The 20,304-nt window shown below is 39.3% G+C and overlaps 1 protein-coding gene across 1 annotated transcript in view; it reads right to left on the reverse strand.

Annotated features, from left to right (window-relative positions):
- Window positions 1-299: 299 nt before the first annotated feature.
- The window catches only part of CUNH16orf45 (chromosome unknown C16orf45 homolog), a 38,837-nt gene continuing 18,832 nt past the window's right edge, over window positions 300-20,304 (reverse strand). The window contains exons 2-6 of the mRNA XM_026054106.1: window positions 18,341-18,464; window positions 7,673-7,746; window positions 5,220-5,334; window positions 3,522-3,604; window positions 300-2,729 (exon numbers count right to left, since the gene is read on the reverse strand). Coding sequence (XP_025909891.1) covers window positions 2,617-2,729; window positions 3,522-3,604; window positions 5,220-5,334; window positions 7,673-7,746; window positions 18,341-18,464 — 509 coding nt within the window. The 3' untranslated portion in view covers window positions 300-2,616. The remainder of the gene's footprint in view (window positions 2,730-3,521; window positions 3,605-5,219; window positions 5,335-7,672; window positions 7,747-18,340; window positions 18,465-20,304) is intronic.

The raw sequence follows: 20,304 nt of genomic DNA on the forward strand, positions 1-20,304 counted from the left end.
TRTGTAACAGGAAGAAAACAACAAATGCTTAGTGTAACACAGCAGCTTRGTTTATTTGGAAATATGTTGAATTTTACTTTGCTGAAGAGATTCAGTAGGCTTAGATGAAGGTAGAATTGGAGYGATGTGCTGGTAGAATGAGAGCAATCGGTACAAAGAGCAGGTCTGTGTTCTGGCGACCAAGATCCTTGATAGAAGATAGCCTGTTGTACCTGTCCCCACCCTGTCATAGAGAAATCAGTTGGTCGAATCTACCTTAATTGCTGTTTCTGTTGCCTCATGGTCTGGACTGATTCAGACAGTGGTTAACAGTCAGGGTTTATGGAAACCACTTTGATTGTTCCAGTTGGCCAGTGTCCCTGTTTGCAGACAGTAACAGACACCTGAATCAGATCTGCTGAGATGGTGTCAGTTGTTCAATGTAGCCACKTAAATACTTGGTTGATATTTTCTCTGTATATGTATTCTCTAGTATGTATATATCTCTGTATATTTCTAACTGTATGGGAGTGATATTAATACTTGCTGTGCTTTTTTCCATTTTAATTAAGAGGGGACTCTGTAATCTAGTCACTGTTGAATCTTAAAAATGGGTTCATCTTTTCTGTTAGCAAATGCTTCAGCCCAACCTATGTTCTACTGGTGAAACTCCACTGATTTCTGTTTTCTTCCCCAGACTTTAGACCTTTGCTTATTCATGGGYGCTCACACTACTTGGTCATAACAGCTGATCCTGCTGAGGCTTAAGTTTGATGTTTTACAACAGTGTTTTTTCYAAACTGCTGTTYATTTTGCCTGAAAATACTAATAATTCTCATGCCTTAACTGAGTACCAGTGAATTCAAGAGGCTGTTGAATTACCCAGAAGCCAGTGTCCATTTCCTCCCTTCCAGTTTGTGCTCTCACTTAAAAGCTATGCTGTTTTCCTTATCCTATTAATATATGTAATGCTGTATGCCAATTAATATATATATAACAATATATGTATGCTGTAACCTGTCAAACCCATGCTAGGTACAGCTACAGGATTACAAGTGAACTTCTCTCTGGGCAAGGTTGCTGCAGCTGTGTATGTCTGTCCAGTTTTTGTTGTATATATTGTCCCTTATTCTGAATCTTTAGTCAAAGTACACAGACTGCTTCGTGTCTTGGTGGAAACCACTTTGTTCTTGCTCCTTCTTGATGCTGGAGCCATAGGACCTTGCGGTGACAGCTCTGTTCTCAAGTGTGTGTGCACGATACAGAAACAAGGAGTTCTGGGGAAGAAAATGCTTCTCACTGCATCAGTCCAGTGCTGTGGATTTGTATTTCATACCGGAGTACTCTGACTTACCTGCTATCTCCTTGAGCCTTAGTAAGGTACTCCTTAATGTTACTGTTTTTTTGGGTGACTAATGTTCAGATTGATATCCCCTCTTTGCCCCTTTAACTGTGGCTTCTTTGTACATAGATGCACATCTTAGCTGCCTTCATAAAATGGAGGTTCCTCTTGGAAAACTTTRGAACTCCTTGCTAGCTGTTTGTTTCTAAGTCTGAGATTGTTTTCACATTAGATCATGTTCATTTATTTACTCTTTACACCCATCACAATACATTTATATGTAATACTATCACACAGACATACCACCTACTGACAGCTAATATAAAGATATTGGGAATGACAAGACTTAATCTGCAGAGACCAGAAATGTGTTAAATGGTGAAACACAGGTAACTGTTTTTCTTAGTTTTAAGCTCACTTTGTGTAGTTGGTGACCTTTTTTTCTSTCATAAATAGTTACTTTTGTATTTATTATACTTGCCTTGGGGGCACTTTGGATGGCTACTGCCTTTCTGTGCTTGAAAGCATATGTATCTCCAAGTCATTAAATATGTAATTGATGTTTGAAGTTCTACATGATGTAGCTTTGGAGTGTTTGCTAAAGTTAAACTAGAGATTTTTTTTCCTTAGTGCAAGCAATACTTACTTGGATCGGGTAATTCAGAAGTCATATAGGACACAAGGTACATCTACTTGCAGCATCCTTGTTACTGACAGTCATTCTTTAGGAAGATTGGAAGTGAAACTCTACAGCAAAGTAGTTGAACATCACACTAGTTTGATAAATATTTTGTATACAACATCAGTTATTCTAAATTTATTTCATCTATTGGTTGCATTATATACAGCATAACTACTTGTGGCTTTTGTTTTGAAAATTAGTTAAAATGGGATATTCCAGCAAATGTCTGAGTGCTGTTTGCCAAGGGGCAAATGTRTATAACATTCTTATAAGGTGGTGACCTCTTTAAAACTGCTGATCTACATCCTAGTTGGTGAAATGTGTCACTTTCTCACTCTTTTTTATCACGGGTGTTTTTTTGTGGTCTCTATTTCAGATTTTTTTTTTCTGGTCACTGGATAGCCACTATATAGGTTTGTTTTGTCTTTAGGCATGCACATTGAGTGATCCATGCAACAGTGAAGAACCTGCCATCATACAGTCCATATATTGATTGTATCACAGTTGTTCTTGTTGTTTTTCAGGATGCTGATAAAACCCCACACCCTACAGTTTCATTCAACGAAAACATTTGAAAAGAAAACAGAAAACAGACATGGTAGAGAACCCAGAGCTACATGATGCTGCATTGTGTGGCCCCACAGCAATCTTTAATAATAGCCAAGCCCGCCTTGGCAATGGTGGGCTTGTTTGGAGGAGGCTCTGCCTTCTTTTCTGCGGGCGTACCTGCAAATTTCAAAACAGGACAGCATTAAAATGAAGACTATTTCAAATTATTTTTGCCTACATTTGGCTTACACTGAGAAGACRAACTTTTCTTCTACAAAATTTTTACTGCTAGCTGGAAAAATATATCTAAGCTTGGTTTAAAAAAAAAAAGTCTAAGTCAAAGTGCTCAGGAAAACTCACCTATTCAGATGAGTTAAGGGAGCCTAGAAAGCCTATGCATCTTACTGGGATGTAAACTTTTGCACCATGTTCARTGCGGGTGCCCTAACTGACAGCTGCAGGGACAGTTAAGAGGTCCTTCAACAGAAAGCTTAGTGTGTTTTAAACTTAGTTTTTAACAAGTTGAAGATGAAAAAAGTACTACTAGAACTTGTTCTCTCACGAAATTGGATGCTCTAATTAGTAGAACAAGATTAAAAAAGCTTTGGGGGTGAAAGGAATTTCTCCATTGTGGCATTTAAAGTAAGTGTATAAAGGCAATGACATGAAGTAAACTAACAAGGGAAGAGTTTTATCCTGCTTGTGACTAAAGGAGATGTTTTAAAATGCATCACAAATTATACCTATCAGTCTTGTGCTTGAATTTCAGACGTTTCACATAATCTCTAGAAACTATTTAGCAAGACCAGATCAAGTCTTGTGCCTGGCCCTACATGGCCTTTGAAAATGCCCTTCTTTTTTCCAGCATTGTTTTGGGAGGTTATTTTTTCCTGTTTTTCCCCTGGTGTTTTTGAGGGTAAGTTGGCTTTTTTCTTGTTTTGTTTTCCATTTTAATGATTACAAACTTACTGGTAGGAGATTGGGTTGCTTTGTCTAAGGGTTTTAACTTGGTTCGAAGGAATTCAGCCATCTCCTTGTCTTCCTCTTTCTCTCTAGAGGAAAAAAAGAAAATAAATKTGACAGAAATAATTTCTCTGTAAATAGCACAGTAAAACCTACAGTAGTTTGGATCAAATCAGCAGGAAGGGGGGGAAAAAAGTTGTCCTTTTAAATACATCTTGCTGCTTATTAGAGCAAAACATATTTGCTCAAAGGATTTAGTAACAAACCACATAGAATTCAAATAGTATTTTCTTCCCCCAAGGCTCTTTGGTTGTCTCCATGATACAGAAAGTTTTGGAGCAGCTATATGCTTTAGTCAGGAGACTTTAAACCACCTATTTTAAGTTGTTTTTCAAGTGTTTCTCCACACTTCCTCTAAAAAATGAAGCAAAGCAATCAATATGCATGTGCTACCATACCTTTTTTTTAAAGGTTCCACTTAGCTAAAAGACTGGATCTTATGATACTTTGTTAGAGCTTTTTCCAAAGGCATGTAGGTTTTTCATTGCATGAAGATGACAGGATTAGGCGCAAAATAAAGATTATATTTATAATGTTGATTTTATCAARTATTCCAGTATTGATTCATTTGCTATTTCATTATTAACACTGAGCATACGGATGGAAAAGCTTCAGTTAACTGGAGAAAAATGAGATTTCATTAGCAAGAGCTTTAAAGAAAGGTACCAGGTTTTATTATAAATGTGAATGGGCACTAATGTATTCCTATCCATATAGCAAKGTGTTGTGAGCAGCCTATAGTCAGGCTGCTGTTGGGCCCTGTGATTTGCACCCTGAAGGTGCCGTTGGGTGCCCTGGGTCCTGTTACTAGCGCAGGCTTTTTGCCAGCTGTTGACTGGCAGCACTTGGATCAGCTGCAGGGCTTTGGCATTCCTTCTCTCCCAGCATTTGCCTGCTTAGAATTTAAGTCTTTTCAGATGGATRTTGTTGTTGTGGATAAATGGATTGGTGGAGCTTTGAAGCATTAATGTTGAAATAGAAGTAATAGCAAAGCCCTGACTAATTATAGGGTATTGGGATCTTGGTTTGACAATTGGAAACTGTTTTGGGAATCCACCGGTTCCTCAGTATGCAGCCTGCTTGCATGGGCTAAGATATGGAGAAGAAACCATTCTGAACCCACGCCTGCTTTAGGCTGGGTTAGACCTGTTAGTGGTTGTACTTTCCTATTTTGAAACCAGYAGGTAGTCTCAAATATGGGATAAGAGTAATAATAAATCACTAATGTGGTTATTTCTTCTATAATAAGATCATATATTAGATGTCTACAAATCTGCCCYGATGGATTTTTTTTTTCTCTTTTTTTATTTCACGCCTGCTACTTGTTCCAAGAAGTTCCTCTGGCCAGCAGTAAAAATCCTTTTCTTCATAACATTAGATGCCCAGTCATTTTCTAGTGAGAAAGTAAGAGATGGTAACCCTTGAATCATGAGATGATGACAGCTATTTATAGGATAAGAAGAGTGCAGCAATTTAATGTGCTTTTTTCCTGTGAAACCAGGCAGAGGCTTTTAACTTGATAAGTTGCTTTAAAGCATTTATCCTCTGCTGTTCATGCTAATGCAAACTCTGTCACTCACTCTAGTAGGTGTAGAACTAGACCTGTGAAATATCTGAATAAATTTGGTTACTTTTAGCTCTTACCGTAATCTTTCCACCTCCGCATCATCTACAAGAAAATCCCTTTTTTGTACCAGTTTGTGGATTTTCTGAATCAGTTCATCTTCTCTTTGTTTTTCCATCTTTGTTTTTTCTTTTTCTGGTTAAAAATAGAGAAAAGAGGCTGTTACTTGCATTTTAAGTTGCAGAGGGGAAACCTACAGATGTCAAAAATGCTTATTTGTAATACCCAGTAAGGCTGCTTTTTGTGCAGTATGTATTCKCTGTGCTTATCTTTTAGAGGAGAAAAAAAAAAATGTTCAAAAAAGTGGGTATGATTACTGACAGCTATGAAGATTTCAGAGCTTCTGCACTGACACAGATCTGGTTCAGAGTAATGCTGGGTTTGCTGCAGAGAAATGAAAATGCTGCCTTGCTCTTCCCCTGCTTTGCCTATTGCATCTGTGCAGCAAAGGATCCTCTGCTACTGAAGGTAGGCGCTACTTCCTACTTCTCTTCCATCTGTCCTCTTCCCAGATTGCGAGATGTGCTCTTCYGTCCCATCTCTCAGGAAACTGTCTACTAAATTGGTCCAAAATAGCAACAAAAGTACTGCAGACTGAATCCTGACAGCCTGATAAGTTGTCAGCTGAAGCCAATTAAACCTCCATCTACTGAAATCAGTACAGGAAGTCTCTATACAACCTGTAGCCAACAGAAAAGACCAAGTTATCAGTGAGCCCATTTGGGAAAGTCTTATCCCATGATGGGCACATGCTGCATGAGCAGTTGCTTCTGTAGGGATGCCTGAAGATTCTGGCTCTTGGTTAAGGTGACGGTTTGCCTGCTGTGAGCCTGTCGAAAGGTGGTGCTGCACCATCCAACTTGTTGGGAATGCTGAGCTGCACTGAGCGAAGAACAGCTGTTGTGTGTGGATTTCTGCTCAAGACTTGCAATGAAAGATGTTCCAACAGTTAATTAAAAAAATCCAACTGTAAATTAAATAATGCAGCTAGAGAAGCTGTAGAGTAGAAGAGGTAAGGCAGGGAGGATCATTCACAGATATCTTCTAGAATTCATAATGCTTTATAATACCATTTAATTGAACATTATAAGAATGTAATTATAAATTAAAAATAAAGGGAAGTTCTTATTCAAATAAGGYTGCTGTATGGACTCTGAGAAGAAAAATGTAGATATCTCTTTCCTATCTCATGACTGAAATGCCTGTCTTCTCTGGGGAGGAAGCCATTGTTTTAAGTTGCACTATAACACATGGAAATAAGATGAGGATGGCCAAGGGAGGGAGACTTTACCAGCTGGGCAATAGCAAATTATTTGATGGGTGCTAGAGACCATAGAGTCATCTAGTGTARATGTACTTTCCTGGTCTCTTAAAAGATGCATGTGACCAGCTGTTGTGAATTGCTAYTTTTCTCCCACAATTTTTGCCAAAGACCTTTTCTTAGTCATGAAGGGCTTAAAGCCTTGAAGGACAGACGAAACAGATGCCCCACAGCAATCCTCTGCACACATAAGTATCAGTGGTGGCGTGGCTTACCTCTTCACTCATCTTGTTCTCGCAACAGGCAGAGTAACCTGTGTGTGGTGGGAGTTCACACAGCGCTGCCTGGCTGTAAAATCCGCAGTCTCTTCTAGGTACAGTGCCACTGCTAACTCCTATATGCTCCTATAAACTATGCTGCTGAACTGCTTCAGGAAAGCACAGCTGGCCCCAAGGTACTATAATTGTCACAGGCCTGTRGCTGTAATATGTCAGCTCAGAGCCTGCTGGAAAAAGAAAAAAAATGTCCTTGCTGCACTTAGCAGCTCAGCAGAGATTTAACAGGGCACACTCCAAAGGCAAGAAAATRTTCTATTCAATACAAATAGTTATGAGCTTGCTAAATCAATTCATAGTGAGATGTGTAACTCACTTCGGTGATCCGGTGGATGTGCTTCTCACTAACATACAAATTAAAAGTGTACTTTCAAGGTAAAAATGCAAATGCAGGATTCATTTTTTATGCACTCATCTGTTTTAATATTTAGGGCAATTTTCATATCTAATTACAGCTTCTCAACTGATGCTCTGACTGAGAGGAAACTGTTCCCTCCAATGACATAAGATCACCACAGACTTTGCATCAAAAAGCTGCTAGGATTGAGTGAGCAGCATGATTCACTCATCATATCTGGAGGTATTGTCTACTCCCCTTTCTACCTTTATCTCTTAAGTTTCCTTTCCTATTTGGAAGTCAAAAGACCATTTTTTTTACAGAGGGAAGTGCTCAGCAGTGTTATATTTATGTCATTTTGTGCTGCTTGTTCCAAGRGCAAAGCTCTGATTTGTGAAGAGGAGGCTTGAGGCCTCCCTACTCTTTATCAGTCTTGTGGGACATTTTTGATGCTGTTCAGGACAGAGGTCSTCCTGACACCCTGGGATCCCCTGCAGTGCCCAAACATTCTCCTAGGGGTGGGTTGGAGACTGCCGTTACCTGGGATCGCTACCAAATTCTGCAGCTCTTTCTTAAGGTTCATAATGTCTTTGCACAGCTGGATGTCATCCATCCTGCAGAAACAGAAAAAATAGTCAGATAGCTCACATCCCTGTTTATGGGATCAGCCAGACTTTGTTTCCTTGCATGGTACTGCCTGTTCTTCTGGACCTGTGCACTGAAATGCAGGAGTTTGAATTATGATTATTTGTATGTTCTTCGGTTCCGATGTCACTAATGCTATCCCTGATCCTACAAGTCTTTGTTTCCTATTCCCATGCTGGAAGGGAAGTTTGCCTAGTGCCTGAAGGTAGCTGAGGAGTGTATGGGTCATGCCAGCTATTTTTCAAAGTAAGAACCTGGAGTGTGAGTGTGCATGGACTCAAAGTAGAATGCAATCGCACAATAAAATTAAATGAGGAATGGTAATAGAAYTTCTGGTACAGAAAAAGAGCTTTGGGTTAACCTGAAGAGAACAGGAAGCTACAGAGTAGAGAAAAATTCCTTTGGGTCCCCTAACATTCAGGAGCAAACCTGGAGAAACACTTTGAGCTCAATTCTATGGCACTTTCTATCCTTTAAATCAAATCTATCAAAGTGCAAGATGGGTCAGAGGAAAAGCCATGCTCTTGTCTAGCTTATTTAAGGCGCTGTTAGGCTTCCTGTGCAGCTGGGCTCTTCTCTGAGGAGAGCAGCACAATCAGCTCGCTGGGCCGTGCTGAGCACACTGGCTTTTCTCAGGAGATAATGGATGATGCAGGGTAGCGAAATGACACCCTCCAGGCTTGTTTAAGCTCCCTCTAAAGCTACACAAGATGCATCTATCAAGTTTCCAATATATGAACAACCTGCTCTGAACCTTGTGTCTTCTGTAAAGCATGGTGCGTTCTTTCTCCTCCCTGTGAAATCATTTTTAATGTTGTAGCGAAAATACCAGTAAAGCACATAGTGGCTATAGGACATCAGTCTTCCCTCAGAGTGGGGCTTTATATATTTGTTCAGCTATCTTAAACCCATGAGTTATCAAAATAATAAAACTTTTCACTTAATAAGAACCCATATCCATTCCTGGAGTAATTATAGTAGTGTTGGTTTAAGAATGCATTCTCCGTGTTTTCATGTATTCCTGAATATTCTCCCTGTATTTCTGTTTTTATATTTCATAGTTGTTTATTGCAAGAAACCTTCTGCATGCTTGGAGATATAATGCGCCATGTATTATTCTTTTCTCTCTTGATATTTTAAACTATATYATCAAACCCAAAAGAAGACCTTCTGTTTGCCCATGGGGGAAAAGAAAAGAGAGAAAAAAAAAAAAGCCCATAATGAATAAGCAGCATGAGCAAAAGATTTTTCTAAACATGTCACAAAATGACTGGAAAATAAGTGGGTTGGAAGAGGCCGCAGTAATCTGGCACAGTGACTCAGCCCACTAATATGTCTGTCTTTGGTCCAGTTACCAGGGGATGATGCTCTGAGCACAGTCATTCCCAAAAGTGCCGCAAGTGAGGCAGGCAGCTTGAGTCATCCCTGCTTTAAACAGCCTGCGCCGGGAGGGAGAAGGGCGGAAATGGGAATGGGCGACATCCTGATCAACCTCGTCCAGGCAGGTCTTGGCAGCAGGAGAAGATAATGTCAGTCTGGGATAAATTAGAAAGGAAACCTTCTCTAGTGGATACAGAAAAGTGTTCTGTTTCAATAGAAACCAATTCAAGGACAGCTAAAGGCAGTGGGTTGGTTGGTTGGTTGTTTCAGTGACTTCAGGACAAGCAGAGAAGTTCAATGGAGCTGGAGAGCTGCTACTTTTACCAAATGACTTCCACAGCTAGGAGATCTCTGCTCCCTCGAGGATGTCTGTGGGAATGGGTTTGAGGTGCTTCTGGTTTCTTTTATTGCATTAATGTGCTTGAACAATGCAGGTTAAAATAAAACTAGGTCAGTTTTGTAGGTCCTCTTCCATCTCCCTCAGCAGGTTTACAGCCCCTTAAGATTGTTTAGTTCTGTTCCTGTCCTAGATGTGAAGATGYGTGTAACTCTTACTGTTTCTGATGACTTTGGTAGAGCAGGTCTAAGACTCAGCTGTCCTGCATATGACGAGTTAATGTCATTACAGGTATCTGTAGAAAGTCTGTTCACGAGGATGAGGAGATCGTCTTCTCGGTGGTGAGAACAATGAACATGCTGAACACCAGCCAAGAGCACCTAGTAGGGATGGAGAAATTTGGATGACTAAGTAAAGAGCTGTGTAGAAGATGGGGGAGAGGGGAAAAAAAAGAAAAAAAAATGCTGCACATAGAGATGGTGATGATGAGTAGGCAGTCTGCTGGTTTGTTAATTTAAGGATAGAGGTAAGGGAATAGGAGATCAGTGGAGCCCACCTTTGAGGACTGCAGGTTTTTTAATCCCTGTCAAAGCTGTGAGGATACTGAAATGGTGAAAGTGTCTTGGRAATAGAAAGAGAAACAGGAAGTTCACCTATGTTCCCCCTTCTACAATTGACTTGTTTTACTTCATTTTGTCCCTGACAACTCATTTTAATTTCTTAAAACTTCTAATTATAAAGCTGTGACAACATTTAATGAAGAATATAGTATGTGTAGGCTGAGTCAGTATGATGTGTGTTTATCACCTTGTTATTTAGCTCCCCACCTGGCGCTGCGCAGCCTGGAAGCCACCGAGCTGGCAATTAAGATAACAGATTGCTGACTAGCCCACTTGGCAGGTCAAGTTACAAATGAAAACTCCTGTGAAAACTTTAGCTATCAAAATGAGTGAGTCTATCTTCTCTTGTTAAAAGCACTCTCTGATTCTGGAACTGTGGATAGAAGCACCAGACTGCAAGTGTGCAACTGGGTGCAGTAATGTTGCGATTCAGGCATCTCAGTGGTTTGAGGGAATTGAAGATGGCAGGACTTGAAAAGCTCAGTTCCTGYAGGTTACATTTAAGGCACATTTCATGGAAATTCAGAACAGTGTCTGACTGTCTAAATTTCATTCTCACTGACATCGCTAAATTCCCTTGAGCTGGGGCCATCTCTGTCAGTTATGAAATCTTACTGTAAAGTTCAATAGCCACATGAGAAGAAGCATTCCTGGAAATAAACCCTTGTAGAAGGGAATATTTCTTTGTTGTTAGGAAAGAGAAGTGGTAACCTCTACATTAAGTCAGGCATTGACTTTAGCATGATTGATAATAAGCTTCCTTCTTGATAATTAAGTTTAGTTGATAGTTGATACTTAATTGATACTTGATCTTGACAAGTCAATTGACACTTGATAATTGAAACTTAATTGATAATTAAGTTTCCTTCTTAATTTACTTCTACATCTAACCTTTTCTTATTTTTCAAATCAGAACAAAAGCAACTATTTTTGTATTAAACTTGGAAAAAATATGAAGGTATCTAGTATACAATTAAATATTGACAGTCAAGTCTATTTTAGGACTCTTCAGTTCACTGTTGAACCACAATTGATTTTACTGTTGTTTTTGTAGCAGAAAGTGAGGGGAGATACCACTGAAATAGCCACTAATTACCAGCTCTTACAGCAAATGMTTGTTGATAGCGCAATGAATGTGTAAAACAATGGGCCACAGTGATTGTTGCGAGTACTGTATGGGCGCAATATGTTACAAATGCATTATCTTGGCTACATGGTCCCATGAGAAAACATTAATTCTGCTTTCCACTTGTGCAAACTGGACCAYGAGTAGCTGAGCATGGGGAAAGCAAAAATCGTTTGGGGCAAAAATATCACAGCCCTAAACGAACCATTTCATGCAGAAGAATGAATGTGTGCCACCCAAGGCTATAGCTGTGGGAGAAAGGTACCCCATCTCCTTCATAAAGCTGGTCTTAGTATTTTTCCTAATGATATCGTATCCCTATCACTGTTTCTTTTCTTCTTTGTTTCTCCAAAAGAGCATCCTCTCATTTAACTCCAAACAATCCCACAGGGAACAATTATTGACCTGGCAATCTGACACGTAAGATATTTATTAAAAATATATATCTTCACACAACTGCATCCCTCCCTGCAGCATCCCACAGTGCTTCAGCAGTCCGAGAGCAAGACGCAATCTGCCAAGCAGGAAGGCATTCACTGTAACTTATATTGTTTTTTTTTCTAGAAGATTATAGCACTTTGAAGGGTAAAAGATTTATTGTTCCTTCCCATGAAAAGACAGCCCTTATCAGAAAACACAGGCAATAACAACTCTATTCACACATAGACCAAATCTTCTTTGTTGGTTTTATTTCTTAGCACTGTACTAGCAGCTGGGTGCCTAGCTCAGAGTACYGCCTTTGCATATTCAAAGTTTCTTACTGTTGCCACCCATGGCATGAAGCCACTGAGAAGTCAGTTGATGTTATATCATAAGCCACTTGAAATAGGGTTAAAATATTTAGATAGAAATTAATTTATACAATGGTCACTTGCTTTCAGAATGGAGATCAGTCTGCTTGAGCAGCCTGCCTCTCCAGTTCTTGTGAGGCTCAATCTTGCAGCATCTGTCTAAAGCCAAGCAAGCAACAGTTGGAACATTTTATATTTTAAATGTTCTCTGTATACTGCAAAGCACATGCAGGTAAGAGCTCTATTTTGTATCTTTTGATGTGACTGTTATTGACCCTAAAATGAATTTTGATAATTTTTTCTCTAGCAGGAATTTGCCCTCAATGGCATTATTATCCAAAGTCCTAGAGACTAGTGACGATTACTGACTATCCCATTTCTTCTACAGCTAGCAATGGATGTATAAATACAAAAACAGCAAAATAACATTATTTTTCAAAATGGGAAAAATAAAAGGTTAAAAGAGCAAATAAAGAAAAAGTAAGCCTGACTAAAAGCTGCAGAAGAACTGGGATTAGTTATGTGCCCTAGCCAGGTAATAAAGGTCTGAGATTGCTAAGATGGTTTTTAATTATTTATTTTACCAGGGTCAAGTCAAGTTGCAATAAGCTCATCTAGATAAAAAGGTAACTGTTCTTAGGATTACAAGTAAGCAAACATAACAGTATGAAATTGTCTGAAAACCAGAATGAATCTTTGGAGAATCTGGATGATTGTAGATATTATGAGCACTGTGGAGCAGAAGGAGTCATYGGATACTGTGCACAGAAAATGCACAAAGAAAATGACCAATTTTATTTCTGCTAAGTCAGTATAGAGGTGATTTCTGTAATATTAGTTATGCACTGTAATAAACACAAAGATACTATTTTTGTGTGTATGTTTTTATAGATTAAGAAGCTCAATGAGGTAAGTAAGACTATTTTCAATAACTGCCTACAGCAACCTAACAGGTTTTACTATTTAAAATCCTATATGCCTTGTACATCTTAAAAAAAAAAAAAAAAAAAAAGTCAATCTGTATTGCTTACACTGAAGAAATAGCCACTCCCTGAACACCTAACCTAGATGTAAGTAACTTTCAATGTTTTAGCTCAAGGTCAAGTCAATATGACTGGCTTCAATTCCTGATTTCCATCTGGAAGGCCAGAAGTATCAGGTACTAGCAGACTTCCCAAGGAGTACACTTCACAGTGAAAAGAAACACTATTTTATAATATGAAATCACTGCCATTTCTAGTCAAAACCATAGGCACCAACTGAGGATGATAAGGTCTCACCGACACTAATATTTACTGGGTCAAAATATGCTAATATATTTTGAAATGCATTAATTTTGTACTACAAATAATTCCGAGCTTCAGGTTTGATGTGCTCTTTGCTGGCTGTCTCCTCTGTCAGCTAAACTGAGCTAACACACGTTATCCATTTTTTTACAACCCTCTCCTTCAGCATGGTAGATTGCTGTACTGCCCAGTAATGCATCCTGTACTGTCTCTGAAGCCAGACAAGTATCCACGGACATAACTAACACATTAAATGTGCTATGAAGAGGATGCAGGTTACTCAGCTTCTGGTTCTGTTGTCTTGCTAGGGAAACAAATAAGAAAGCAGGAGTTAAGAATCAAAAGGAGAAGGACAGTAGTGTGCATACTCTGAAGTGATATGTTTGCTTTTCCTAACAGCAAGATGTATGAAAAATCTGCAGTTTGACCCAAAATTCTTACAGAGGCCATTTTTTAGAATAGTTGAGAGAATAGAGAAGTGAGGGAAAGTGGCTTTTTTCAATAGGGCTCCGTTTTCAGTTTTCTGAAATTAAGTCCAGCACAGATGGGGATACCAAATTATTACTTTAAGGTATATTTTTCACTTCTTGGCCTAGTGGTCACAAGAGCTCCTGATATAATGTAAAGAAATTTCACAGTTTTGGTAGCCTGCAAAAAGGGAGGCTACAAAAACAGTTCATTCAATAATATTGACATTACCCATCCTGGGACAGAGCTTGAGGCAGGCTCTTGGGGGAAAACCAGGGGTCAGAAATTACAGAGCAAGTCACAGGGCATCTGCTCTGCTGCAGCTGTGGTCATCTGAGCAAAGCTGTGGCTGCACAGTGTAAACTGGGGCATTGCCTACTTGAGGAGGGCTTGATTTGATAATATGGAAAGCTGTTGAATGTGTTTTATGTAAACTTTATGTAACTCTTCATAGCGAACAGGTAATCACCTGGAACTGATATGGACTACAGCTKTCTTCAGCTGCTCTTTTGTTTTTAAGGAGGAAATGATAGCAAGGAGCAAAGCAAAAGACAAGCTTGCAAAGGCCAATATCCGACTGTAGTCGCGTACTTTGTACCAACCAGCAAGATCATGGCCTCTGAATTGATTGCTTCAGGTAATCCTGCTTTCTCTGTTTCTGTGTACCAGTTAAAAAAAAAAAAAAAAAAAAGTCAGGAAAACCAAGAATCATCAGAAAACTGACTACTTATCAAGTATACACTATCAAGATGAAATATTTCACTGTGGCATTTAGCATGTAATCTATTAAATAGATAAGAGTCCAGCTGCAGCAATTTTCAGAGGACAGGCTAGAAGCATAATCACTTTTCCATCAGCTATCTGATTTTGTTAAACTTCACTCAGCAGAATTAGAAACCTTGAGTTGCAGTATTTTCCTTGGTGAAAATGGTTCCCAAATTTGACAATCAGAGGCRTTGACAGGAGTTTCCAGTACTGTATTTTTTCAATTTGTTTCAGATTAGTGTCAGGGGGTTATGCTATTTTAAGGTATCTTCCACTTTGAGTGCTTTAATCTTTTATTTCTGAACAATGTTTGACCTTATGGCTAGTCCAGAAGTTAAACTTTTCCTTTCTGTCTGCAAGGCTAAAAAGCAATACAAAAGAGCAAAAAATCCCATGTATTGAAACTGTATGGATATTTGCAACTTTTGTTTACATTTTTGATGCATCAGTCTACAAGAAGATAGAAAAAAATATCTAACTAGTGTTCTTAGCAAGTTTTCACTTTTTTGTGGTAATCTGGCAATTTCTTTAATACAGGATTAGAGGGACTAGGGGGAAAAAAGCTATATTTGCCTTAGGTGATCCACTTTGGCAATGAACTGTTATGCTGTCACTGAAAAAAAATGGTATTAAACAGCTAAATTGTGAGTAGATATAGATATTATGGAAGGAGGAGGGGAAAAAAGTGCCATCTCCTTGTAGGAACATTTTCTGAGTTTTACAGACTTTTTGATGGACATAAACCTATGTCTTCATCGTCTCACAGGAAGAAGYAACCCCATTTTGGGATGTTGCCAGCAGATGCTTGCCCACAGGGTTTAATTTTGGGTGCTGTTGTGCCCAGCTGCCTGTAGCGGCATGCAGCCACTGCCTGTGGTGACAGGAAGGCCAGGAGCTGCCACCATGCAGGCTGTGGGCTTCAGGCCCCCCAGCTGCTGATATCCCCCAATATACGGGATATTGTGGGGTGGGCGATAGTGGGAGGGAACCGTGTGGGGCTTGTGAGGAAGAAAAACTCACTGGCAGCCATAAAAAGCTGAGAGTCCCCAAAGGGCTAGGCCGCAGCCGCCATTTTGTGCCCTTGAGGAGCRCCGTCTACCCCTCCATGACACAGGCGGGCAGTGCACCCTGCTACAGAGGATCCACCAAAAGGATTCCTCCCTTCTCTAAGCTTTAGAAACAAGGTGTGTCCCCTAATGAAGGAGTTTTTCCTGCCACTTTTCTTATTTTAGCAGAATCAGAAAATTGCAGGCAGGTGAGTCTCTTGCGTGGCTGTTACTAACTTGGTGCCCAAATCTGTTTCTAAAGGTGGAAAGCTGCTTCCTGAGGGGATGATTTTTTCTGTTCAAGGCCCAGGGCAAAAACTGTAAGTAAATTTTATATTCAACACAAAGCAAGTTGCTCATTCACAAAATTTGAGTTCACAAAGGAGTTGAGAGTTAAAGGGGGGTGGAGTAGGGAATTCACAAATTAAAACATGTTTGAATATTCTGATAACTCAAAAATATTTTGGGATACCACATACAAAAAAAAGGTAGGTGAAACTTGTTCAAGTATAGCTGAAGTGTTYATTGCTTTCACTTCTAAAACTGAAAATCTGGCTTTGTTCAATTAAATTTGACAGACACTGGGTATTGGGTTAGTGTGGCTTTGCCTTTGAGGAATACCCCTMTGCATTGCAGCATGGTTTTGAACTCTACTCAGTAATTGTCAAACCTTTTCATTTCTCAGATTAGTCCTGCCGCATGATTCTCTTCCTCACATGCTTTAGGACTAGCTTTCAAATATTAACAATGACTAAGTATCTGACTTCTGTTTCTTCACTGCTTCACTCTTTCACCCCTGTGGGGTGACTTTTGTACAGCTGAGTGATGATGAACTGTTCAGTAAAGGTTTTATTTAGATACTGAAGTGTTACCAACTACACATTTGTGTAGTGATGAAGGAGCAACATATTTCATTTTAATCCCTTTTCTGTTTTACAGACTTCATTAGTCATTAGTATTATTTTGCTCAGTGGGGGAAGGGAGGATGGCCCTTATACTGTTATACCAACTAAAATAAGACCTTCACTTTAAACACAAGTAGAGCTGTCTGTATGTCTTGTTAGAGATTCCTCCTGGTTGCTTGAAGAGGAAGAGAACTGAGAAAATCTGAGAATGCAATCTGTAGAGCATGTTTCTATGTGAAACTGCCCGAAGATTTATTATGTTATCGATGATCTCATGTATCAGCAGGAAACTTTTTTGCAGCTTCATGCACAGAGGAGTGAGACAATGTGTGCCAACTTCAGGCCTGCTGAGCAGCCAGACCTTACTAGTTATTTTTGCACTGGCTGCTGTGCTAACCTGGAGGGAGTTTTCTTTGCCAAATGCCCTTATTTTATGGCTGCTGCATTAATTGGGTCAAAACATTGATGTAGCAGTTAAATCCTGTTGTGGAACCTAGAGGAAGTTCTTCTCATTAATACACCGCACTGGTAGGGACAGAGTTTGCCCTGACTTTCTTCAGGAGAAGGTTTGGCTTGGAGCATTTTGCTTCAGTGTGAACGTTGGTCAAGTACTGTAAAATTGACAGGGTGTATGCATCTGGCAGGCGGGAACCACTGACATCATTAGACCATTAGGGCTGGTGATATATTCAGAGTACAGAGAATTTTTTTTAAGCACAGCTGCAATTAACCATTCATGTTTACTTTATTACACTCCAGCATTWTTACTAAAGGTGAGCACAACTGTTGTTAGATATTATTTCCAAATGCTTAAAAGCAGTAACCGTATATGCTCTGGGTTGAAGTCTTCTATAGTAATATTTACAGACAGATGTCTGTGTTGTTTGAAAGTGAGGCTTGCAACTTTTGGTAGTATAAGCAAGTCAGAACACTGAAAATAAGCACCCAGGAGTAAGTGCTAAAGTACCAGTACTATCTTTTTATCTCAAAGGGAAAAGAGAGTAAAGACCTTTTCAGGTAAGGTACTGTAGGTTCATTAAAGTCGAGTGTTAGGGTTCATCAAGRTTTAGCCCTATTGAGGGTCTTCTGCCTGTCAGCAGAGGTGTTGGTGTCTGGCCTTAATTACTTGCAGACATCTGAAACTTCAGAATCTTATATTGCTTCTTAATAAGCCCCCATCTTCTAAATTCAGCAATTTAAGAAAACTAAATCTATTGACTTTCATCATCATAACTGGATTCATTAACCTTTAGTGGGGCACCTATGCCTGACCTCTTYGGTGGTTTTGAAAAAATCTCTCTTGTAGTAATGCTATTTAATTTGATACATCAAAATGTGTTTTGTGCTTATAAGCTAAGAGCTTCCATTTAATAAATGTCAGATCTTGGCTGCTATTAGTTCAGAACACACTGGGATCTCCTGTGACATGAACTGTCTAAGAGCACTAATGAAGTAAGGTRTAACGCCCAAATAGGTTAGACTGTGGAAGCTTCAGATCTCTCCTACCTGTTGATACTTTGTTCGGACAAGTATCCTTCCCACAAAAGACTGAGCTCAGGCATAAAAATATTCTCTGTAGACAGATACTTCGCTAAAGTTTCCTTTTGTAAGTAATATATCCCTTTTATATGTTCTACAAATCATGCTGAATAAAAAATGTAATTTCCCTTGCAACCTCAGAAATCATTTCCCAGTGGCATTTTGCAAGCGTGCACCTGACTGGGATGCTCTTTATCTTTCTCTTTTTAAAATGTCAAGCAGATAAAAGTCTTCTAAATAGCATTCTTTCCTATTTTGATTAATTTTGCATAGCATTTTCCCAGAAGAATTGATACTTACATAAACCTGAGTTCTGATTCTCTTCTGACTAAGACTTCCCGAAGTCTCTGGATCTTTGCCATCTCTAGCTCAATTTCCTCAGGCATCATTGTTGTTTCAGCCATTGAAATGATGTCGAGTTGATCTGTGTGTAAAGAAAAAGAAAAAATTAATGAACTTAGTCAAACTGTCTTAATAGGGCTTTTTAGTAATGCAAACTTTAATCACACAGCTATCTGGATATAAGGCAATTAATGCAAATAACAGAATATTCTAGCTGAATGTTACATTGACTAGTTTATTGTTTTGCTCATTAAAGTTTTCTAGCCATTTTRAAATAATAGAATTTCTAAGATGATATTTATTTCAGGCAGAATATATCATATTTCTAAGGAATTGTAACATAGACTAATCAGTGTATAACTATAGCTACTGTGCCTTAATTTGCATCACTACAAACTTTGACTGAATAGCTACAGAACTGCTACTAAACTGCTACAAAAAAGCACTTTGATATTCCTGTTTTGGCCCTGTGCAGGTAGTGTAAATTGGCGAGGGCTTCCCATCATATATATATATATGTGTGTGTATATATTATACTCTTTATGTAATTCTACCTTYGTAGCATGAGCAACAGCCCAGACCTACTAGAGAAAAGCCAAAGATATGGATAGAAATGATGCTGAGCCTAATTCTTTGAGGGACTCGGTGTTTCTCAGGAGAGCTTTAAAATAGTTTGAGGAGACAAACACTACAAGTAGGATTATTTGGTAACTGGTAGTGCCAGGGTTCTTTTATGGTCATTTCACTAAAATTGATGTTACCTCTTCYTATACAGTGGGGAAAATAGGGCTATCTGCTCATAAAAAGTAAAAGAAGCAATTTATAGAAGGTGGATTTGGGAAGCAGCTACTAGGCCTCTGGAAAACTCTATTTCAACAGTCCAGGAAGGGAATCATGAACAAGCCTCATGCTCTGAGTAGAGGCCTAGAGTCAACRCAAGAATTACTGTGGCAAGTAGTGTGTGACCTGACCTCTTTGAGYGTGTTTGAAGATTCTCCTTCGCTTCCTACTCAACATGTGTTTGAACCACACAAGAAAGCTATCTAAAACTGTGCACTGATTTCAAAATAATGAAGAAAAAAAATCCCCAAAATACCACGAGGCTGAAATGGGAAGGAAATGAATATAGAAATAAATAAAGCATCAGAACTTAGTTCTCAACTTGTCTGCATCCCTAAATATGCAGCTAGAGTAATGCATAAGAAATGGTTTAGCTTATGTCTATAGCAGTGTATGTGCTGTGACCATGTTCAGAACTGTAAGGAGATCTCTATCTGTAAGGAGACCTCTTCACAGATCTGGAAGGAGGTTTGGGAAGAGTTGGATTAAGGCGACTTTGAGAAGAAGAACCAGACAGGAGCAGCTGACATGGGAAGAAATTTGGAGGTGAGGACAGAGAGACCTGAGAAGAGATTGAGACAACTATAGATGAGCAGGTACGGCCTTCCAGAAAGAAGGGACTGAAGGGATATAGTCCATACTTTATGCATGCTCATTTGTACACTATTGAAGAACTAAGTAATTTTGCATCAAATCTCCCTCTCTTCTACACTTCCTAACAGGTAAGACTGAATGAGTTCCCTTAATAGGCGCCAACTGGTGAATCCTTAGGTCGCATAAATCCRAAACATTTGCAGTATGCCACCCACTTTGTTCTCATTTCTCTGAACTGTATGCATTTCTAAAGCAGGCTATAATGGGAAGGGCACAGCTATTAACATGGTATATCCTGGAAATTCTGACTTGGTAGAGCACAAGTAGGAGGCCACTGAAAACAGGAGCCTCTGAAGAAGCCATCACCAGGACTCCAACCTCAGGCCTTCGCCATTGTGTTCCTTTCAGATCAGCACCCTGTTTGTGTCTGACTTTCTATTCCAATATTGCAGGTAACTGTTCAGTATACCTGGCAGCAGCATCCTGAA

This window comes from Nothoprocta perdicaria, unplaced genomic scaffold (genome assembly GCF_003342845.1).
Source record: "Nothoprocta perdicaria isolate Ctin4 unplaced genomic scaffold, notPer1 scaffold_12, whole genome shotgun sequence".
NCBI lineage: Eukaryota > Metazoa > Chordata > Aves > Tinamiformes > Tinamidae > Nothoprocta > Nothoprocta perdicaria.